This window comes from Bombus terrestris, chromosome 7 (genome assembly GCF_910591885.1).
Source record: "Bombus terrestris chromosome 7, iyBomTerr1.2, whole genome shotgun sequence".
NCBI lineage: Eukaryota > Metazoa > Arthropoda > Insecta > Hymenoptera > Apidae > Bombus > Bombus terrestris.
Window position 1 is genome coordinate 3,014,968 of NC_063275.1, and position 24,554 is coordinate 3,039,521.

General features: G+C 35.6%; 3 protein-coding genes and 1 long non-coding RNA gene across 13 annotated transcripts in view; 2 read left to right on the plus strand and 2 right to left on the minus strand.

Annotated features, from left to right (window-relative positions):
- Positions 1-18,585, minus strand: part of LOC100651444 (transcriptional activator Myb) — a 41,360-nt gene extending 22,775 nt beyond the window's left edge. Inside the window, exons 1-2 of one of the 4 annotated variants that reach the window (XM_012309872.3) lie at positions 5,387-5,565; positions 4,453-4,925 (exon numbers count right to left, since the gene is read on the minus strand). In XM_012309872.3, the coding sequence (XP_012165262.1) occupies positions 4,453-4,547 (95 nt within the window). In that variant the 5' untranslated portion in view covers positions 4,548-4,925; positions 5,387-5,565. Of the gene's footprint in view, positions 1-4,452; positions 5,567-18,232 lie in introns of those variants that run through there. The other 3 variants (XM_048407490.1, XM_012309874.3, XM_012309875.3) reach the window with 3 other exon arrangements.
- On the plus strand, positions 12,793-16,278 carry LOC125385437. Of its 2 annotated transcripts, none has more exons than XR_007224717.1 (3): positions 12,793-13,218; positions 13,718-15,532; positions 15,637-16,278. It is a non-coding gene; the product is annotated as an uncharacterized LOC125385437 (long non-coding RNA). The 2 variants fall into 2 exon arrangements; XR_007224716.1 differs by having other exon boundaries at positions 12,794-13,218; positions 13,712-15,532.
- Positions 18,586-18,742: 157 nt separating the features above from the next.
- Positions 18,743-20,972, plus strand: LOC100652235 (checkpoint protein HUS1). 3 transcript variants are annotated; one of them, XM_020863745.2, is made up of 3 exons: positions 18,743-18,882; positions 19,641-20,047; positions 20,551-20,972. In XM_020863745.2, exons 2-3 carry the CDS (start codon positions 19,736-19,738, stop codon positions 20,914-20,916), a joined length of 678 nt encoding a protein of 225 aa, XP_020719404.1. In that variant the 5' UTR covers positions 18,743-18,882; positions 19,641-19,735; the 3' UTR covers positions 20,917-20,972. The 3 variants fall into 3 exon arrangements, with proteins under 3 accessions (XP_020719404.1, XP_003396305.1, XP_012165260.1); XM_003396257.4 differs by lacking the exon at positions 18,743-18,882 and adding an exon at positions 19,097-19,364; XM_012309870.3 differs by lacking the exon at positions 18,743-18,882 and adding an exon at positions 19,395-19,548.
- On the minus strand, positions 20,268-23,888 carry LOC100651681 (nuclear pore glycoprotein p62). Of its 4 annotated transcripts, none has more exons than XM_012309868.3 (6): positions 23,773-23,888; positions 22,711-22,803; positions 22,094-22,633; positions 21,848-22,004; positions 21,533-21,770; positions 20,268-21,433 (listed from the first exon to the last, which is right to left on the minus strand). In XM_012309868.3, exons 2-6 carry the CDS (start codon positions 22,778-22,780, stop codon positions 21,071-21,073), a joined length of 1,368 nt encoding a protein of 455 aa, XP_012165258.1. In that variant the 5' UTR covers positions 22,781-22,803; positions 23,773-23,888; the 3' UTR covers positions 20,268-21,070. The 4 variants fall into 4 exon arrangements, with proteins under 4 accessions (XP_012165258.1, XP_012165259.1, XP_012165256.1 ...); XM_012309869.3 differs by lacking the exon at positions 23,773-23,888 and adding an exon at positions 23,049-23,174; XM_012309866.3 differs by lacking the exon at positions 23,773-23,888 and adding an exon at positions 23,024-23,156.
- Between the last annotated feature and the right edge of the window lie 666 nt (positions 23,889-24,554).

A 24,554-nucleotide genomic window follows, 5' to 3' on the forward strand; every position in this document is an offset into this window, starting at 1 on the left:
GAGCAACGAGCCACCCGGTGCTCGTTCCCATGACAAGTGCGATGGGTATTTTCTCCTCGTGAATCTTTAATTCCACCGTGGGAATCGAGGCTGCACATCGCGGAGAATCAACCTCATGGTTGATCCATGCGCACCTTGCTAATGCCGACTGATTAGAGTATTAGAGGGCCGGAGCACGAATCTCGATTTTATCTACCCCGAGCCGATTCTACGCCACTGTATCGAGTCGAAAGATCGACTCTGACGCGCGTGGAACTGACCACACGGCACACGGTAAACTTTCGAGTCTAGACTTGATTATCAACCGATAGCGCTAGCTCGGAATGACAACATCGAGTAATTTATGATTTATTAATATTTGAGTGAAATTCTTTCCCTTTATAACGTAGGAAGTTTGTGACATAACACAAACATAACTCAAAATTACAGATTTTTACATTTGTTTAAATATCAAATCTGTTATATGATTTTATAATATTTAAAAAAATGATTCCTACGCTTTTGTATCTGTATAAACTAATCTAACCTACCGAGTCACGATTCCAAATCAATCAAAAGCCTAAACGTAGTCGAGTGGATCATCGAATCGAATGAGAAATGCATATGATGTAATATAGACAGACAAGCATTAATAAAGGAAAAATTAAAATAAAACGGCGGCACAGTGATTGAAGGGAATATTCGAGGGCAAGAGGAGATCATTAGAATTCATCATGTCACCGGGTGAACGAAAGCGGCGTCAGTCTATCATTTGGCCGTCCCTCGGTTGAGAACAATTCGAAAACATATGCTCCGGTGCTTTTGGAAGACTCAATAGAATATAAGAAGGCGTCGCGTCGCAGACGAGAAGGCGCGCATGCAAAAGCCTTTGCTAGGCCAAAGTCGTTCCAGACTGCGGTCTTTCTTGACTGGAGCAGATGCTGGAAATCAGGCTCGCTCTTGTGTGTATACCCTCCTGACGATCGACGACGACGTCGACCCTTGAACGAGTGTACCAAACCCAACATCGAAAATAATGATACGAATGAGGAGAAGAGAACGGGCTGTAGGCAGTCAGAAAAGAGAGAGAGAGAGAGAGAGAGAGAGACGGAGAAAAAAAATTGTTCTTTCTTCTGGGGGGACTTCCTCAAGAGGCCCAGTCGCGAATCTCGTCAGCAGAACTGGAATCCCTTCGAGAAATTTGTTACTTGACATCTTTTCAGATCTCTTTCCATCTCCCTCTTTCCTTTTTTTCATTGTCTTCCTCTATCTTTTTCTTGTTATACATATTTCTTATGTCGTTACCTTACAATATTGTCCGCCAGAACCTTTAAAAAGAAGCACAGCTGCTTAAACGGTTATTTAATTGTCATCTAAAAGAACACTCCTCTGTTACGAATTTAAATGACCAGCGGCGCGATCTAGCGGAGATTTTATGCACAGATACGAGGTACCCGAGACGTTGTCACGAATTCTAGGAATTCGTTGTCGTAAAACCCGCTTGAATCTCATCTAAAATTAGATCGATCCGCGAGGATCGTATTCTAAGTTTACTATGCACCCTGGTTGCACCGAGGTAACCTCACGCGTCGGTAGATTCGTTTTTTAAGGAAGTACCACACGCGACGAAAGCGACGCGCTAAAAACAAATCTATCTTTATCTGTTCAAATTCGTTATAATTCTCGATAACAATATTCCATCTATATCATTAATACAATTACATACCATTAGTTTGTTGTACTGTTATGACTATATTGCCTATCAATCAATATAAATCATGAAACATGGTATCTTTTCCTAATTTAAACACAATTTTTCGCAAGCTTTCCTCTAGCATTGTAGTTTCTTAACAATCCATAAATTCAAGACATTGCTAAGAAACCCAATCACGCGTTTCCTGTCCTATTCTGCCTGTGCAAGTAGCATCCTGCTGCCTCCAGAAAGAGAATAAAACAATGTCTAAGATCAAACGACGGATTTCCATGAAACGCCTTGAGTCGGTTTCCGGACAAAAGTTACAGCTAAAACACGTTCCGTTTATCTCGTACAACCTACACGTGGATTCGTCTCAACTTTGGCAATCTCCCGTTGACCCAAGCCGTATGTCCTTCTATCTGAACAGATATATCTGTGTACCTATCTCTCTGTTTCGTCCCCACTCCATCAACAAACAGCGCGCACAGCGGATCATTCACGAAGTAATCACGTGTGTCCTGTGTCTAGTATGATGTTCTTCTCGTTGTAACTCATAGTTTCCGCGTTTCACGTTTTCGACGTGATCCTTCCCTTCCCAGGATCGCGGCCAAGTGCGAACTTTTCAAAATTCAACGAACCTTTGTGCCTTATCTCTCATCCTTCGATCACCTCGGCTCTTTCTTTCTATTCTTTCCTTCTTCCTTTTGCCAAACGTGATTTCGCGTTTTCAACGGGTCTGGAATCTTGATTTACCAGATATACTTCTTCAATTTCGTGGCTTTTTTACTTTTCTTTTTTCAACCCACATTTCGTGCCGTGCATCGGAGCACAGGTATTGAATTCTTTGCATCAAGCAAATTGTTCTTCTTCTTTTTTTTTAACCTTTTAATTATTGCATGAAGTGTAATCTTAGTGGCAAAATGTTATTGTTAGAAGACTTTTAGTTAAAAAAAAAAAAAAGATTTAACGGGAAAATTAGCAAGTCATTAGCTTATTTAACATAGGAACAATGAGGAACACGTATCGAAAGGCGGTCAGGGTTGGCTATTATGCCAGTTCAGAAAATGGTTAATACGCTGGACCCTCGGTTAAAGGACGAAGACGTAAACCCGTCCGTCAACAAACGAAATAAACGACTGGAGAATTCTCAACGGGTTCGATCTGAAACCGGGTTTAAATCTCCTTTAGTCGAGAACAAGTCGCTCCGGCTGTAGACCTGTATGTGCGCGCGCGCGTTTTCACGAAAGCAGACCCTAGTCCCCGATACAGAACCCTGGTCTTTTCCCTCTGGCTTCGAGCGATAAACGAGCCTAAAGTGGGATATCTGCTAGGTAACAACACGAGGGATAGCCGGAGGTTCCTTCCAGCATGCCTGATGCTTTTCCTTTCGGCCTGCCTCTCTCTGTTTGTCTCTTCTCCCCCCCGCCCTAGCTATTCGGCATTCTCAACCTACTGGGTGACTTTTCGAAAATGTCGTCCGTCTGTCTTCTCTAACGCATTCGTAATCATGGATGGAATCACGGTCGATGTGAATCCACGAAAAAACTTTTTAAAGACGCTCTATTATTCTTCAAAAAGATTTCCTAAAAACTTCATTTTAAACGATTTTTACATACAATGGATAAATATGAAAACTTTTTATCACGATTGACAGATATTTTTTACCATATTCAAGGTAATAAATTTGATTTTTTAATTTTGAAAATAGTTTGAGATTAGGTAGATTCGTGCCAAAGTTTAAACGGTAAAAAGTTTCACTTTTTGAGTAAAGAGGAATAACGAATATCTCAGACTATGAGAGAATTAGAGTGTGAATATTTATGCAAATACATATTTTTATAAAAATAAATTAAAAAATGGACCCTAAGTAGTGGCTTGTATTTATAACCTAAATATTATAACAAAAACATAATTTATCATTTCCAGAATTATCCACTTATTTTGTTTTCAATTATAAATTTCTAGTCATTTTTTTGATTATTGATTTTATAGTAGTTTTTATAAACGTAAATATAAACATTATTTGAAACACAATCGAAGGAGTGAACACACATGTACATCGACATTGTAATCTATCCCAAGATAAGGCCGCATCCTTTGATACCGACGCTAACATGGAGACTTCCGTTGTTTCGCGGTGAGATTTTTCGAATGTTTGTTACATGTTCCACGTTTCCAGCCAGAGACTGGCTATATGCGTTTGTTTTGATAAAACGTCTGAATATCGAGTCTAGTTGCGCTGACAGTTTGCACGAGATAAAATCGAGGACCGGTAAGAATTTAAATAAGCAGATAACATTGCAGTAAAATCTATTAAACTCAAGACAGCACGTTGTCGAAGAATCACATTTTCTGATTACCTACCTCAACTCCTAGTAAAAAATGTTCAGCCACGTGTAATAATACCAAATTAACAAAAATACTAAAATTTGTCAAATAATATGTCATTTTGGAATATTTAAGCATTATAAAGTATTCATTCTTAGTTAATCTAATATTAATTATATTTGATCAAAGGTTTTTTGTAATATATCAAAAAAAGTATATAGTTTGTATGTCACAACGCCTTACGTTTTCATTAATTTATTCGGAAGGGATGATAGTCATCAAAGATAATCGCTAAAGAAATTGAATACAATGTCCAACTAAAAATTACAAAATTATCCCAGGAAATGTTATATTAAGGAATAACGATAATCAACCACGCGATCAAGATGGATGATATGTTCGTGTAAATCACTGAAGAGAGACTGATGTGCACATGATATGTTACTTACGCTTCGGTGGGTGGCGGAGAATAAAAAGACGAATGATAGGTAGCAATATCCACGACCTTCGCTGGCATGAGTAGTCCACTCGACACTACATCCATTCTCACGGATAGTCCTCCAAGAAAACTCGCGGTCAGAGGGTTCTGAATGGTCTTCGACGGATCCAGTCCCGAAAACTCGAACTCCACAGCCTCTGGACAACACTATCCCCTCCCTATCCCTCCTTCGGTACTTTACGTACTACCAACAGTACCGACAACACGAACCATCGCCAAAACTCTCCGTTAATATATTGTTAATATTTTGTGTATCTTTGATAAATATTGAACCCCTGGTCCCCCCACTACATCAGTTCGATCTTTAACGCGATAAACATGTTCGATAGCTTTTTCAATGTTCGACAGAAGTTTGTTTATCAGTCGTTCACTATTCGTTGCTATTTACAATATATAAAGGTCAACACGCAATTCTCATGAGACCTGTGAAAACATAAGAACTTCGTGTGCCTTTCTATCTCGCTTCGTCTTGATTACACACACTATCTCTGCCTCTCTCTCTCTCTCTCTTCCCTGTTTAATTTTCATAAGTAATAATACACTTCTTTCTTTTAGTTCCGTATTTATTCACCAGCGATGTGACGTACTTATTGTATAATGGATGTCTTGTTAAGTCAGATTTATCGACACATGAGAACTATCGACGAACGACGGTGAAAAAAAAACTTTATTCCTCACAGAGTCTTTAGTTAAACAGAGAAGAGAATGTTTGGGCGCACGCGTCGCGACAATGCAATGAGCGTTTACTCGAATGCAGCGAGGGGAAAAAAAGCGTTGTCGCCAAGGCAGCTAGGTCCAGGAGAGGAAAAAAGCACGACACGGAGAGAACGGAAACGATCGTTGGAACCAAAAAACAAAAAAGATTCCAGAAGCCTTGCACATACGGTGCTTGTCGATCGAATGCGCGTTTCTTTCTCATCGGTCGATCTTCGAGTCTCCTTCAGCCTGGTTATCCATTATACAAAACAGATTCGTTGTGAGTTTTTGTCTTGTCGCGACGCGCGCCCAAAATCGAGCACAGTCACGCGGGCGTCCCGACCTGTCACCGTTTAGATTTGAACTAAAGGTACCGGCTGGATTGCCGGCGGCCTGCGCATGAGGACGATCCCTACTCCCTACTCCCTAACGTGCTCTCGTGCTGGGCTGTTGGCAACGTAGTGGGGAAAGATACGGTCGCGGTTGCTCGACGAGGGTAGGGAAGGACAGGAGAGCCACGGGACGAGGAGATGGTACACTGAGGGCGCAATCAAACGACGACCGTCCCTATATGTGTCCCAGTATGTGTGCGCGTATATCACTTTGTGTGCGTTCTTAGCTACATATGCCCTCCATCGCCTGTACACTCATTCAGGCCTATGGAAAAAATAATCGAATGGTGGATGCTGTGATGAAAGCTCTCTCGTTAAACCCTTCCTTATTTTGGCATTAATGTATAGATGTATGTAAAGGCCGAAAGATAAGAGATTGAAATATGGATATACAGGGTACGAAGCAATATGTGGTACAATAGAATAGAAGGTTATTTTACACACAAAAATAAGTGAAATATGTAGAATAACACGTTTATATAATTCAAACAAGTAAGTTTAATAATTTGTCATGTATGTATATTTGAATTTGGCTAATTCCGGCCTGAGCAGGACTGAATAATCGACAGAAGCATATTCTATGAATTAAAATATGTCGGAAACCTAAAATAACTTTTATTTATTCGACTTTTATTTCGGAAAAAATTAAGTTTGAAAATTCACCAAGTATATATATACCAGATTGGGTGTATATACATACATATGCTCAAATTTTAGTTTGTCAAACACGACACATTAACACGTTCACACCGGCCGTACCACCGGTGGCTCACGCTCAAGTCTCCTATCAGGCGACGTGCACCACCGGTGGCTCACACTTGAATATTCCATCAGACGGTGCGTACCACCAAAAATGTAGTTCGTTTAGTAACTAGAAAAAATTGCTACACAATCGAAAATTTAAATAATAGAAATTTAACGTATATTAATTGAAAAAATAGGATTTATTTAAAAACATAACAATTCAATATTATAAATTTATTGTGAACATGAATACGAGCGCCGCCCCACGACGAGAAACACAAATAGCAGCGCCAACGTGAACGTGTTAAACGAGAAAGTATACTACATCGAGTAGATATGTATTGATATTCATGACGTTAAGAGATGACAATTCTTAAATTCGCGTTTGAACAAATGGTGTCTATGACATGAGTATGTGCATGAAAATGAGTTAGTATGGTCTGACGTCATACTAAGGATAGATGGAATTTGTGATTTGACGCACCACATACTACGTCATACACTTATGAATGGCACTTAATGAACGATTTCTTCTATAAGGATAGCATAACATGTGTAGTAAAAAAAATTGCTTGAATATGATAAAAAGGATAAAAAAAGGTGCCATATCGACCTTGGAACAGAGGATTTATTCTTCAAATAAATTTAACTGTTATTTAATTAAATCCCAAAAATTTAAATTTTAAATGATATATTCCGAATTTCAATGCAGTAAACACTTCCTTAATTCCTTCTTCATGGATGGAAAACACCCTGTTGTGCAAAGACAGTTGTCATGCAAAACGAAGAAAAGCATGGAGAATCACTACCGAGTAATCTCGAAGTCACGTTCGGAACAAGGATGTCCTTGTTTTACGCCGACTACTGATCGTTTTCCAGTCCCCGAGAGAATTACCAGGGCTACCGTCTAGATGTATTATAGTTATGTAACCGTTTTGCGGAAGAATATCCCTTGTGCGTACCGGGTATCCGTTTAAAAACCATGCGCGCTATTATATTTGAAATACAAATTTTCTAACATAATGTTTGATAATATAAACATTGTCGTACTATAATTCGTACATTCGTAGATATATGGTCAACTAACTTATGTATGTTAAAGTTTAAGTTTTCATGTGTCAAATAAAATGTATCAAATGATAACATTTTGAACGATAATTACTGGCCCATAAGGAAATGTACAATTTAACTACTGTTCTTTTACTCTTCAGCCCATTGGTGCAATACAAATACAGGTGTTACTCGCAAGAAACAGCTCGTGCATCTTTTAATACTCATAAAACTGCGTCTACCATTGTGACTCGGAGGAAGTGGTCAGACATAAAGAACACTGTCGAACAGTCGAACACACGTGTAAGAACACGGTGTAAAGTGTGAGGATTGGACGTGACATGTTACCATAGGAACGACGAGTTTAAGAACTAGAAAGTGAAAATTAATATAAAGTTAGTCAATGGCTTAAAGCTGACTTCCAATACAAAGAAAAATTTTATAACATTTACGACGACCTTGAGATCGCTGTGATTTCGTTATGGGATGTTACGGTAAATGAGAAAAGTGCAAGGCAATGTTTTCAAAACAAAAGAGAGACGCATTGCTTGTGAGAACGTACTTTAATCATGGTGAATACCTCTCGCTCGGTGCACGCCTTAGGGTGCGTCTGCATCGTTGTTCGCGAATACTTTCCCACCGTGGAGTTTGGCTGGAACAACGTCTACCAACATGTACATGTATATATACGTGTGTGCATATACATATACATTTTTCTTTTTCTTTTTCTAAATATGCTGTACTTTTATATAGAGTACGAATTTATGACCTACACTTCGTTTCAGGTTATGCTCTTGTTATTAAGTTTTTTGATTAATAAAGATCTATCTGGATGGTTGCTATGAAAGCAAACCGTAGTAGAGTTAATCTCTGTCTTCACGGATGTCTTCATGGAAGAAGTTAATAACGAAGACATAATATATGGATAATAGATAACGGTTATGGTAAAATTGATTTAAATACCTAGTGTTTTTATCTATTTAAGAATCTTATAATTTTCAAAGGTGCCAAAAAGTAATCGCGTGCATCGACGCTGTACACCATAAACACGTAATAACGTGGAGCCGTCGTCATGGGTGTCCCACGTATTATGCAAGAGATGGGCCGGTAGAAAATTTTTCAGGCCGTTGAACAGAGTGTACGGTCCTCTGTAGCATACCTTCGCCCACGATGAAGTTCGAACTTACTCGATTTCTCTTTAGGGCCAAGGAGATAGTGTTGCAGCGATAAAATCAAAATTTGAAGAGACATAATATGAATATAAAAATCATATTTCTTAATTGCATAATTAATTAGTAATGTTTTAAAGCATTTTTAAAATATTGTCTTGTTAAAATGTTAACAGAATATCCTGTACATGATACATCAAGGTTAGGACGCAGTAGTATCAACGTAATCATCCCTAAAAATTCTTGAGCCACTAAAAATGCAATAGCTCGAGGAAAATATTTACAAATTGTGCCACCTTCTCGTGAAGGATACCTCAAGCTACGATTCATAGGCAGCTGCGAACAATTTAATACCACTGTCACTCAGAGCTAACGCATTATATTACGTCAGATTTGATTGAAGTGATGGCACGGTTTCACCTATAATTCCAATTCTAAAATTTTGCAAATTTTGCAATTTCATTTCTCACAAATAATTTAATACGTGTAAAATTAATTTTAATATTGACAAAAAGGACGCTAATAATTTCTTGAACATAACCATAACGGGGGGCGAAGTCGTCTTGAGACGAGTTCAGCGCAAATTTCAGATAAAGAATGTAAGAAGAAACAACCATAAACACGACTCTTGAGGAACCCACTCGTCGAAGAAATATCATACTAAACGTGTCATTGAAACGCAGAGTCCATAATGATTATTCGAATTCCCCGCATTGTTTTGACTGAATTCAGTGTGAATTGGCCTTAACCAGGACTCGTTGTATTCTCAAAGAGCGAAATTAAGAAAGAGAAGGAGGCGCAGCAAGAGAAACAAATGAACCGGGAGGAGAGTGATGAGGAGAAGTACGAAGGCATCGAAGAGGTGGCCGGGGACACGGAAGAGAAGAGAAGACGCGAGAAAGACGAAGAAACGAGAGGAAGGGATCCGGAATATAAGTCTCTGCAAGGCCTCGCGGTTTCGCCGTTGCCTTCTCAGAACCGATCGACTCTCGAAACGCGAGGGAACAACAAAAACCAGATCGCTTAAAGTTGATACCCATTTCTTTACACCCCGAATTTAAATGCGATAAAGTCGATCCAAATCACTTCGGTTCCTTTGCCACTTTATCGATAAATAAAGCTGTTTATTAGGCAACCAAACGGAACCTCATTAATAATCAATATTGCTTAATCTATACGAATAGAGGGCGTTGTTGAGTTGCGACTAAAATAATTATCGTAATTCCAAAACTTAACAAAAACAAGCACACAACAATGAAGTTATATTATGTCTAAATAATAGTTATAGATAATTAGATTTATACTCGTACTTAAAATACAGTAGAGATTTAGAAAAGTGTTTGACTTTTTACTTTTCTTTAGTTTAACCTGTTTGTTAAATAAAAAGCTACATTTGTTATGTTGATATGGTTAAGTTGATGGAATTTAGCTCATTTTATAGGAACGAGTTCTAATGGCTCACTTTGTTCGCGTCTCCGTGTATAGCTTTAGCATAGACCTCGATATGCCTCTCGTTTTACCACGTCGGTAACTTCAACGAGATATTATTTTTTCTTTGTTCAATTATTCGCTGCCGTAACGGTGTATTGTGCAGCATCAAATGAAAAAGAGTTAACGGCGAGTTCAATATCAAACGTCTAGTTCATTTACCAGTTTGCCAGCCTCTGCCAGGCTTTGTCAGCTATTCAGAACAACGACCGGATACGAAGTAGACGTAAACACTAAATACATAGAATATGGAAATGAATGCAATGCTCGTGGAACAGGTCACGAAATTCTTTTTGGGCCGGTCCTGAGACCCAGGCGCAGAATAAAGATTTTTGCCCCGATAGAAAAAAAAAATTTACCATTCATGCGCGTAGCTTGGGAAGCGCGAAAAATTATGCCGGAATCTTTTTTTCCCCCCTTTTCGTCTGAATCGGCGATATTGTCCGGCACAGATTACACAGTTCCTTGCTCGGACTGCCGAAACCATACCAGATGGCGTAATATTCTTTGACTTCGTATTATAATAAGCGAATGCAAAGCATAAAGAGTGTGATGCGTCGAACGATGATACCTTTCTATACAGAAAAATTTTTGTTCGCGTGATCCATCCAAAGGTAACCTACTATCTCGTTTTTCTTCTTCGATGCCGTAAGACATGCACGAATAAAGATGCACGAGATGCAAGAATTACGATCCACATTGCTCTCTTGAACTTGTAATGAAAATTTGGAGAATTGAGTTTCCTAGTACGATTATTACTTAGTAACTAGTAATATTAGTAACTAGTACTTAGTAACTAGTAATATTAGTAACCAGTACTTAGTAACTAGTAATATTAGTAACTAGTAATATTAGTAACTAGTATTTAGTAACTAGTAATATTAGTAACCAGTACTTAGTAACTAGTACTTAGTAACTAGTAATATTAGTGACTAGTACTTTGTAACTAGTAATATTAGATAGGTATAGGTTTAAGTTTTATAATTTTGCAATTTTACGTCGAATATGACAATTAGCTAATTGATGACATTTATTTGTGAAATTTTATTTGTCTAGTATGATTATTTTACTATTATAAAATTTGTCACTATTATACCGGATAATATATTAACATTGGTATCTTAAAGTTTGTGATTTGAAAAATCTGATTACAGATATTACTTTATGCAAGGGGGTCCTACTATTATAAATATTATTCTTTAAAAGTCTACTTGCATAATAACGTATTTCATTAGAAATTCAATAACGTTTCTACAGATACCCGACATACCCTCTGTCCATTCAGTATTCTTGCGGAATCAAGAAGAAAAAAAGGGGGCCGCTCGGAATAGGATTAAGAGCTATCCACTCTGAAGAAACGTCTGTGAAGAATGTCGAGAAAATAAATGATAAGCTGTCGTCAAATAATATCACGCACTAGACGTATAGTTGGATAAGACAAATTAATCGTCTATGCGGCATGAAATTCCTCGAACGGGACCAGCTACGAAACAGACGCCATATACGTCGGATGGAAGGCAAGAGCGGTATGCCTGAGAATGGATGCAGGTCGTTTCGACAACGCAGACAGGTTTTTCCCTTTGAAGTGCACGGGGAATCCGCCTTCCGGGTTCTCATTCGTTCCACGTCCACTCGTCCTATATACTCCCATAGATAACTCGCCTGGAGGCGACTGAGAACCATCGAGCGTGGCGCTGTTGGTATTCGGTACAAGGAACTCGCAGGCACCCTGTAATTTCGCTTGTATTAACGCGGTGTACCTCAGAAACTGCGAGTTACCGACCGCATTGCGGTACTTGCTGCCCGATTCGTGTCCGTGGGTCGGTAACTGGCCAAAAAACGCGAGCATAAATTATGGCTGACTCTTCCTGTATCGGATTTTTCGACTGGTCTTCGAACTTCGTCGGCCTCTGCGCGCGTAATGAAACGATTGAAAATTACAGGGGCCCGCGGTGATAGTTAGAGCAGCGAGATAACATCGGTCGTGCCACGGCATTTTATCGTGTGTTGTTTTAAGCTTACTAACGACCGAGTAATTAAGTCTGCTAGCACTGCCTCCCTTGAGGCCTTTCTTCTCTTTTCCAAACTCTAGTTATGCGTGTTAATTATCGAATTAAGAAACACGTGTATATACTACGTTCATGTTCGCATAAATGTTTGATGTCTCGCTTAGTGGTTCAGAGTAAACTATACAAGCCCCAGAAAACGTTTAGGAATAAAGTATGTACTATGTATATAGAGGATGATCTCCATGTAATTGGAAACACTGCGTAACTCCATAAATATTGACGTTATCGAAAGTTGTTAATGGCAAAAAATATGGCTTGAAAGGAGGTCGTGTATTATACTGCTCAATATTTTTGGGGAGACTACAGTTGAAGATTGAAGAAAACATGGAGATAACGTTAGAATATTGATATTTCTTGCGAAACCTATAATCTACTATAAGCTCATCCATTATAATGTTTGATTAAATCAAAATGTTTACCCTGAACATTAAGATACTTAATATTTCCTTAAATCGGAAACAAACTAATTATTATCTATATAACCTATTTGGGACCACATTTATATTTTTAGAGACTCTAGGCGCAACATCATTATTAGGCCTAATTAAATTGTACAATTAAGTTTTAGAATATGGCCTTATAGAGAGTAGGACTAAATGTGGTGCTGAACCGAAGTGTTCACAATTTAAAATTAACGATATTTCACTCTTATTTCCGAAATCACACTCCAAATATTTTTATCAGCAACAGTACAAGAAATCAAGCTATCAAATTCACCCACTGAAGTCAACCAAGTAAAGTCATAAGTATCAAATACACTAGTGACATAACCTAGCAATGACATCCATAAATCGGTCGCTGGCAGACATTTTTATCAGTCAACCAACGAGATTAAAAAGCTTCCTGTCACATGCTTGCATGCATTCCATAGTGGTGGCCCAATCATGATTCGCGTTAGTATGAGAGAAGACAAATAAAAGACAGCTGCTGCGTTCACAGAAATAAGACGAGACAAAATGAACCTTCTTCGTTTCTTTTACCCAATAATGCGTACCGTTCAGTGACGTATTCCGGAATACAGGGCCTTACGCGAGATCGAGGGAAACAGAGAAAGGGTGCACATGTTTGTACATACACGAGAAAAGGAGAGAGGAATGTCACGATCAAGGTAAAGAAAAAGGGTGTGGGGACAAAATAGTGAAGGATTAAAATTTCTAAATATATCTATACAATTACCGATAACTACTTAAGAATAAGACTTCTATATGAAACTTTTTGAAATTAGCATTAGCACTGTAATGAGATACGACTGCTATAACTATATTGGTAAAATTTGGAACCAGGACTTGCACTAATCTCTATGAATTGTACATGTACTTGTAGTAAATATCTTGTAACTTTAATATACATTTTCAGATTTGTTTCAAATTTTACCAATACAGCTATGATAGCCATGTCTCATTATAGTGACACAATTTCAAAACGTTTTGTGTAACGCGTTGTATTTTACTTTCTTAATTAAACCAATAAAGATAAAGTTCTCTTATTTTACAAATCATTTTCAATTGGAAAATAACATATAGTATAAAATTCCTTTAAAAAATTATAGTATATAGCAAATTAAAATAGATATACCTATAATTAACTGATATAACTTGTAGTTATAGCTTTTATAGGAAAATTACATAGTCGTGTAGAAAAAAAGATGCAAACTGTACGAAAGAAAGGAAAGAGAAAATACTGGACGGACGGAAATGAAATTGAAAGAAAACGCGTTCGAAAAAAGGAGGAAGAGTTTACAAAAGGTGTAAAGAAAAGAACAGGAGAGGAAAGGGGGCGTCGAAGACAGGGAGTAGGAGGGAGGTGTGGAAGAAGCACGAGAGTACGGAGCAAGAAACGCAGCACGAGGGCTGTGCACACGAGCTTGGGGAAACATACGTATGCGCATTAATGTGTGTGAACGCACCGCGTGCGCTATGCGCGGCGTCTGTCCTTGCGTCCTGGCTCAACACGCCTTGGCAGTTGCCATGCGGGACACCGGGTTCGTGAGTTGACGTCACTCTATCTCCCAACAGACGAGTTAATATTGATAAGTAGAAGCGTTACATGCCCTGGATGTTGGGATGAAGGGACATCAACTCAAAGCAAGTCGAATAATCGACGCGCGTTTCGCAAACCAGTACCATAATGTGATCTTTTTCGTTGGCCAAATAATGTTTAAGATATTGAAAGGGTATGTAGCACGTGATATCACTAATCTAGAAATATATTATTTTTAAATTATCAGTCGGATTTATGGATGTTTATGTAAATTTATGCTGATGATTATAAGAGAAAAACATGATAAGTACATTTTTGTTCATTTGTTGATTATAATGTCATTGTGTGAGTAAAAGGGAATATTTCAATATAAAATAGCTAAAGATAAAAAATATCTGTGAGGTCTAGCTGAAGCTTTACATAATTGTTAAAACAAATAACATTTTAATATTAATAACAAAATAATATTTCTTAAACTGTAAAGAGGGTGGAAAATATATATGTTTAGCTTCAAAATTAAGTAATGGACCAATTTTGGTAACGTAAGATTAATTGACAAAATTGTTTTCCCGTAAAAAAATGGAAAATGTGGCTCGTTGTGTTCATTTCCCGTGATCTTCAATATTTTTATGAAAACCAACCAAAACAAAAGTAAAACTTACACAGAGATTTCTTTCACTCACTAAATATCAAAAGTACTGCATTTTGAATATTACATCTTCTATGCTTTCTGTGCATTTTGAATTTTAAAATTTCTTACAACTGCACAAACATCCGCAATCTAATCGGAAATCAAACTACAGAGACGCGTGGATGGCGTGGTTATAACTGCGCCATTAATAAGAGTAGTGGTGCAAATTGATGAAATGCAATATGGGTGAAATGAGTTTGCCAAGGGGGAGTTAGCGAGGGTCGTGTAGATCGCCCGAAAGCTGAAAATAGATCAGGGGTGGATTCGTACCATCTGGACCTTTAATTTCAGGGGACGTAGTCCCAGACCACGATACGAAAGAAATATTAATGAACGGAAGTCACTTCGTTATTATGCTTCACTGGCTTCTACTGTTTGTATACGATTGATCATCCACAAGCCTACAAGACGAGTAAGCATTTTCTTAGCTGTGGCTAGATTACGTAGCGAGATAGAAACAAAACCCAGCGCCATCGTCCATGAAGCACAAGTGTCACTTTCGAATAGGTCAAGGAATATATTATTATATATTCGACTATTTTGAATAAACATGTAATAATCTGTGTTTTACCAGAATATATCTTATACATGTTAAATGTTTATTTGAATCCGTAGCAACTCAAAAATCATGATCAAGTGGTATTTACTTGATTTATTGTACATTAATTTCTTAAAAATTCAGAAAGAAAGCAATGAAAAATATAAACAGTACCCACGTATATCCTTGACCTTATTAAAAAGAAAAGGAAATGTAAGTATAAAAATAAATATATAACTATATGCATATATATAAATAAATATAAAAAAAATTTAATGATTTTATATACCTATTAAGGTATTTTTTATTCGGTCTAGAAAATATGGGAAATGAAAAGATTATATCGTGTTATAATCTAAGAACCGTACCTAAGGTGTGGATGGCGAAGGTATCGAGCGCTAAAGGGTTAAACGTGAACGTTTGAACAAGCATGAAGTCTCATTCGAGGCTGACTTTTCCAGGAATGACTTGTTAAAGAAGGAATTTATCGGTAGGTTTTACAGTTCTCTTCGTGGTTGCTTTGCCTTTACTGCAAAGCAAATACATATAGAGAAATGGGACCAGAGCTGATGATATGTCGGAAGGGAGGATCCAGTTTGCGCGAAACGTGTCTGTGGTTAATCAGAGCTTTCCAGGTCAGATACGCAACGCCTGTTAAACATTAAATAAATGATACGATTTTATTTTCTGTCGTTTAAGTGCTTCTTTGATAAGTAAACAAAATAGATGCCAGACAAATTCGAATTTAAACGACTCCATCTCCATCACGAAAATAATATATACGATTAATAAATAATTAATCTATAGTATCAATAACATTAAACATTATTATTTATCACACATATTAGTAATAATAATATTGTCATTATATATGTCGTTAGTTTTTGAAAACACGGTGTAAGGAATTTTGTATACACAATGTATCCATATTTCCTAATAAAAAAACAATATGGCCGCTATTTGAATAACCTATAGCCCTACAGCTCACCTCGAAGTGTACTCTACGTATACTCAAGTGTGTCTTAACGCAATGTGTATTCTTTTACGCGTTTTCCATAGAATATTGTGGCGCCAATGTGGGTACACAAGTATCTACACTCGATTGTTTCTCTCGAATATTTTCTTTCGAAAAGAGAAAGCTGACCCTTTCAAAAAGAGTTCTCAACTCCCGCCGTTACCTTATACCTTTCTGGGTTACCGGATCCGTGAATGAGAAAGACGATATCGATGCAAAAACTTCGGCAACGCAAGATAGTGGCTAACCTCGAAATTGTCGTTCACAGAATCGAACAACTTTTTGATAATCGAGCGATGCTGCGAGAAGATTTAGGAATTCAAACAAAATCAATGGTTTGAAAACAAAAAATAATTTATAACAATATACTAGGTTGTTTGGAAAGCTCATAGAACAAATTAGAAATTTATTTGTACTCTGTTTTATGGCGACTTGTATTTCTTTCAAATGGCTTTTGCAAGGTTTTAAAGTATCCTGTTTATTGCCTAGGTCATTAGTCTAAGTGGTTTATCAAAATCAGGATAGGTTTATTTGATAAATGAGACTTTTGAAGGTGAATATTTGCGCTGACAATGAGATCATTTCAATATTTTTGACATATTATTAAATAATACAGTATTGATAATTCTTATTGAAATTTTCCAATTTTGAAAAGACTACGAATTTCTCGAGCAATTCGATATAATATATGATATCTAACTATGTAATATGTATAACTTCAGACTTAATTATACATTAAGATACATTGATAAGAGCAGATACTATATATAAATTGAATTTAGGATAATCAAATGTTAAATATTATTTGATAATATTATAATAATAATAATGATTTTTAAATAGGTATATATATGATAAAACCGACGAAAGAATGTGCTTACTCTTTGTGTTTCGACGTATGTACATATCTTATGACCTAGGGTGAGAACCTTGGGTACTACGCGTTTTCTTCGTACCGATGTGTCGTGCAATACGAAGACAGAATGTATACAACGTGCTAGTGTGAACAAGAGAGACGAAAAGAGATGAAAAGTAGAAGCTAGAAAGAGAGAAATGGCAAAAGTAACTAAAAGATGAAAGAAGACAAGAAAAAAAAACAGGGGACCGGTGCATGTTCTCTACGCATGCCACGTGTTTTACCACCTGCCTCGACTAGACGTTCGATAATGGAAAAAATATACACGCGGATCATTTAAATACTCGGCTACTGGGAGCATGTTTCCTGAGAACAATAAAATCTCGCTGTAATACGAACTACAAACGTATCGAATGTCGTAAAGTACTTGTTCGAACAATTTACGACGTCTTCTATTAGTAATGAACAAGCGACTGATTTTTATACAAATTCAATTTTCATGGATATATATTTTTAAATTTTGTATAATTGTATAAAAATCCGCAATGTACTAATAAGTGATAAATTGATTAAATTATATAATTCCTTAATATAATTAATATTTCAAAATATAATATTTCGTACCCCTCTTGCAATCGAATATTATTTGAATACAAAGAATATTGTAACAAAACAAAAATGTCACTGAACCTATGTTGTTACGAAAATAACTTTTTTGCAAGAATTCGTAACTCTAGCGGTCAAGAATTTGTTTCTTCACGCCTGGGGTTAACTACCTCGGAACAAAACAAAGTTAATAACACACACTTAAATAGGGATGTATTTCTAATCGATTGATAATCACTCAGGAGCTTGATGTCAGCAAATATGATAGGATCTAGATACAAATGTAATTTAATTCAATTTAATTTATTATACGAATTAAATACCTATTTTTCTATATAGAAAATGTATGTTTATGTAGAATGTTGAAAAGGGAAAGAAATAGAAAAAGATAAGAAATATATTCACACGTTTTACGAGAAAGAGATAGGAGACTCACTTCTTTCCGGCAAACCGCATGTCGATCAGTGTTGCATGATTCCCTGATTGCTACCCACTCCAGGAACACAGTTAACGGGACCACGTTTTACTGCGACAAACTTCTATTATTCGTCGATCTTGACAACATGGCCGAACTCACCCTTAACCAAACAACTGACTCACAACTTCCAAGGGAGAAAACGTAACAAGAACTACTGTATGTCAAAGTGTGAACAATTTCCGTGATCTGAACCGTCAAACGAAAGGACGCGACCTATCGGATGTAAGGCTTGATATGTTGCTTTTGTTTACACACAAAACTTCACACGAGAAGCTTAGACTTCACGTTGTTAGATTATGGATCATTCGGCATTCGAACCGTCTAGGGTAATTTCTAGCGGGAAAATTAACGGAAAATATGCACGTTAGTGACATCTGTTGAGAAATTTCCAAATTACGTTACAAATTTTAGCAACATATATTTTGGAGTTTGTTGATCAAGTAGAATGCGATGTTATCTTTCTTAACATTACAATATGTAATATAATTAGATTATTTTATTTGTATCTGTAATGGAAGAAATAGGAGTTAATAATAACGTACAAATTTTAATACATAAATCTTGGAGCTCTTGAGGTCAAATACAACGTTATATTTTTTGTAATCACAGTAAGTAAATTATTTTATTTGTTTCTGTAATATAAGAAATAAATAAAATAATAAGACATATACGAAATTAGATTTTTTATATTCTATTTGTAACCTGTTGTCATATTTTTTTAAATGTGTTTACGTGTCATATGTATAATTTTTTGTTTTATATTAAATACAGATTTTTACATATAAATTTTTGTTCACAAAATATAAATTATAAATTTGATGATGTAGAATCTGATGCATTGTTTTCTTGTGATCAAAATATAGTGTAAATAGTGAATTATCATAGGTGCATTGTAATTACTAAAAATGTCGAAATATCGCCTGTCAAATGGTCATCGTTATGTAATTATTGTACCACAAGTTCCCGCGTAAAATTTATTTACACGACAAGAGATCCAATACTTAAGTCTTATAAAAACTATACATTATACTATCAAAGATGAAATTCAGGTGTAGAATGATGGACGTAATTACAATGAGAGATTTCACCAGTGAGTTTAAATCATGGAAACTATTTCTAACCTTCCGTGCCAATTGTTGTGTATAATTAAATATCAATAAATATTAGTATATTTATGTTATCCTTATTCTTATGCAATTTTTTATATACCGGAAGTATTTCAACGTCTACGATTAAATAACAATATCAATACAAATTTTTATACTGAATGCAACGTAATAAAAATTGATATTGAATTGCAATTTTAACCCTTATCAATTAGTTTCATAGAAATACAATAATATTAAAATATACAATTTTATTTCAGATATCGTTAATGTTATCGCTCGAATAACAAAACAGTGTACCTTGCGGTTAACGTTGGATGAATTATGCTTCAGTGTCACTGATGACCGAGCATCGATGGTTTGGGCTGAACTAAGTCAGACTCATTTTTTTACTGAATACATTATGAATGGCGTCTCTGAAGAACAGAATGAGATTTATTTAGAATTTGATCCCACATTGCTCGCCAGATCCCTAGGATCTTTACGAATGACCGCAAAAAGCGTTAAAATCAAATTAACGAATAAACGACAACCGTGTCTCACTATAGAAATTGAGTTACCTTCGTTAAGCATGGAATCAAGACAATGCTTGCACGATGTACCTGTCAGAGTTATACCACGACGCGAATGGCCCGAGCATCAAGCACCAAATATTCCTGAATTTCATGTATAAACAACTTTTTCTGCTTATTTTATTTATGATACTTACTTCTATACTACGGATTTTTTTGTATTTACGAAAAATTTGAATGTGCAAAAATTCATAGAATATTACAAAATATTCAGAATACAGTACCCGTTATACTACTTGATAGGTGGAATAAAGCTCTGCCAAGGTCAACATTTTTTATTTTCTCAAAAATATGAATTTTTGTAAAAATTCACAATCTAGTTCTTTCTTAATTTTTATTAGTTTTTCATAGTACAGGAAGTATTTGCACTTATTTATAACTTAGTATCTTCTTTTCCAATAAAGTGGCTTTTTATCAGATTTGATATTTCATTTTCATAGTATCATATCTCTGTAGCAGTTCAAGTATTACTAAGTGGTACGAAAATGGATATATCTAGTTAATTAATATTTAATTGCTGTAATAAATAGAATAATGTGCGAACATGTACTTCTTATAACCATTGTACTTTTATTTTTCTATTTTTAATTTTTTCCAGATTTCGGTCGATATGCCTCAACTTAAACACGTAAAACATATTGTAGAAAGGATGAAAAACATGAGTCCACAATTAACGTTAAGCGCCGACAAAACCGGAGTGTTTGTATTGAAAATCGACACGGACAGCGCCACAGTGTCTACACATTTCCAAAAGTTGCAAGTTTGGAGTTGTACTCAACAAAGTCAAGAAGACAAAATATCGGCTACTATAGATATTAAGAAGTTTTTCATGTTCCTAGCTTGGGACATAACACATCCCGATGGCGTGAAATGTAACATACTTCAAGACAAGATGGTTAACTTATTTCTGCATGTAGCAGATTATGTTAAAATACAGTATTTCTTACCCTCGGTATCTATTTGAATTGCATTAATTTTAACAAACAGTTTTCATACAATATAAATTCTTTATTTTTTACACGCCCTTGAGTTTTTTTATGCATAAAGGCAATTGATACAAAATGAACTTTCTACTTAAAGAACTTCATGGTACAATTAAAAAAATTCGGCGATTAACGTTAATTATATGCTAAATTAAAGTTTCGTTCATTCTCTTGTCTGAAATTTTGATGCATCTGATCGATCTGCTGAATCTTTTGATTCAGCAAAGTTGTTTGCTGATCTAACCATTGTAAACTGTTCATATGAGCATTCAATATTTTGCCAATTTGGACAATAGGGTCGCTAGAATCTTGCGTGCGATTGGCCTGATTTAAATGTTCGATGATTTCCTTCAAATCTTCTGACATTCGTTTTAATTGAGTATCAAGATCTTCCGCTAAGCGATATGTGTATTCTCTTTCTGGATCAGATACTGAAAGAGATGCTAATTCCTTTTCTAGTGGTACTAAACAGTCTTGCAACTCTTTCTGCTGACCAACCTGTATTTGTAATTATATATATTTGTAAAATTGTAGGGTTTATATTTTATATCTTATTTAATATATAGTGATTATAGTAATATATAGTGATTAACTTACAACATAATCCAATTCATGCTCCAACTGCTGCTGCTCAATTTTGACTCTTTCAACTTCTTGATTCAGTGCTACTATTTTCTCTCCATTACTTATAAGTAATTTATCCCAAGCGTTAACTTGTTCAGCTTGATTTACAAATACCTTTTCTTGCTCTTCTAGTTCTAAGGTCCATTTATTTATGGATTCTTCAAACGAATTTATAGAAGCAGGTTGAAGTGTACCCGCAGATGAACTGACACTGTAATGTTTCATTTAGTAAATAACAAAATATTATATTAACCTCATGTTAAAAATAACAGTAAAAACTACACATACGTTGTAGTTGTACCCAATGATGCTTGAGTAGATGTGAGGCTTGCTGTGGCTGCAGTCTGATTTAAAGAAAATCCTGCTGTGCTAGTTGAAGTTGTCCCTGTGCCGAAGGTAAATCCTGTGGCTGCAGATGTTGTACCACTTGCACCTAAAGAGAAACCTGTAACGACAATGGAACAATGATTATTTTCATAAAACAGACTTGGATTATTATAATATATATGTATTATGAAAGTTAATAACTAATACCTGTTGCTGTTGTGGTTGTAGCTATAGCAGTAGTTACAACAGGTGTTGCAGAAAGAGTAAACCCAGTTCCTGTTGTCATTGTATTTGGTGTACCAAACGTTAAGCCAGTTCTAGCAGTAGATACAATAGTTTCACCGCCACCCAAGGCAAATCCAGTAGTAAGTAGCTTAGATGCAAAAGCTGAGGACGCTGCTGTTGTTGTTGTCACTGTGGTAGTACCTCCTAAATTAAAGCTTAAAGTATTTCCAGCTGGTGCTGGTGTAGAAAATCCTGTAGGAGCTGTTGCAGTAGTTGTTGCAGGAGTTATGCCAGTACTTGCAGTTGTATCAGTACTAAATGTTAAACCAGGTGTTTGTGAAGGTACAGTGGTTGTAGGAGCAGCAGTTGGTGTTCCAAAAGTAAAGCCAGGATTCTGAACAGGAGTACCACTTAATCCAGTACCAAATACTCCACCAGGTTTAGTTTGTACTGGCGTAGATGTAAGCGAGAATCCTGTTGGTTTTGCTGCATCTCCAGCACCACCAACTCCAAACGTAAAAGCTACAAAAAGAATTAAAATATTGTAGAACAATAAAGTATAATTATATTTTTTGATTATTACAAAATATTAAATATACTTGTAGTTGGTACAGTGCTTGCAGGAGTAGTACTGGGTTGAGACTTTGGAGTACTGTATGTGAAACTCATTCTTATTTTTTATATTATTATACCTACAAAATAATACATATTTAAAACTTTACTAATTATTATATAAAAATGCTGAAATTTGTAAGAAAGTTAGGCATTATTCATTATGTATTTTATTTCAAAACTTTATAAACAGTTTTACAGCTAACCTTATTCGCTTTAAACGTCATTGACTTTAATACAAACATTTGAGGAATAAACAGTCAATGCTTAAACTAAAAATAATAAATTATTATAATATACCTATACACTACGGTTTATACTTTACAATTATATATTTTAGATCCTTTGCCACAGAACTAAAGTCTCTCTAAAATTATACTTCGCAGTTTCTAACCAATATAAAACAAATTCAAGCGAAATTAATCAGATACAGTGCACTCTATCATATTCTAGGCTAATAGATGGCATTGTAGTGATGAGACATTCATTGTGAATATTCTTCCCAACGGACGTTAGTAATAAAAAACATTTATTATTAAAATTATTAAAAATTAATTTAAAAATTATTACATTACATTAACCATAAAAAATTATTAATATTCTATATACAGTATTATCAGTCAATACAATTTGTAGATTAGAAGATCTTTTTTGACCATAAAAGACATTGATACATTTATTATAGTGTACAAAAATGTGAATAAATAGAACAGAGTGTGTGTGAAAACTAATGCATAAGCACTTCTATATTCATCAAGAATTTAATCGGTATTATTAGTGAACTTAACCTCAACTCGCTACATCAACATCTCAATTTTTCTTAGGTTAATACATAATTACTATATATTTATTCTATATTTAAAGGATTTAATTAAATTGCTACATTAACATCATATGATAATATCACACATCATGCCTAAATAGAGTGCACGCATTCATATCTAGAGCTAGAGCGTACGTTTCCAGGAACTTTTAACCGCTTCGTGTGTGAAACATTCTTCTTGTTCAGAGGCAAAGTTTGCTTACGAAAGCCGCGTGTTACGACTTACGACTTACGACCCACGCGATAGTTTACGCTTCATGGCGATTCTGTGTGTTATAGAATCAGTCACTGGTGGACCTAATATTCATCTTTGCTTGGACTAAACTGTCCAACGTTCTCTACGCAAAGTCTACATACTCCGCGTAAAAAAAGCAGTGTTGTTTATCTATGTAATTTGTGAGAGTATATACCTAGGGCGCGAAAATTGTACCTTGTGTATATCACATATTTCAAACAGGTGTCTAAAACCTAAATTGTACAGATTCGTGTATGTTGTGGAATAAATGAAACACATCCATCGAAACTTATATTGTGTCTTGTATTAACTATTACATCAATTGTACACATATAAGGTGCCTATATAGAGCATACACGTAGAACATATAACAGAAGTGTTTTATAAAGAAAAAATCTCGAATTGGTGATTTGTAAACTCGAGGAATAAATAAATATATCGTATTTATATAAGTGTTTTCGAAAGATGAAATTGGTGGGGAATTAGTGATTTGGAAACTGGAGAAATTAACAACTTATTAATGATTAACTGTTTCCATATATAGATTAACGGATTGTAGGAAGTAGTGCTGTTTTATTAAGAACTTCCGGGACGGTTCTTTCGTTTTCTTTTTTTAGCGAATAATTGACCCAGTTTCGAAATCGTGGTTAATATAGCGATAACTGATTGAAGATTGCTCGAAATTAAAATGAACGCGGTTTTACATATGTGATACGGCTATCTTCGCAATTTTTCTTCTTAATGTACTAAAAATATTATCTTTTCAAGTAAAC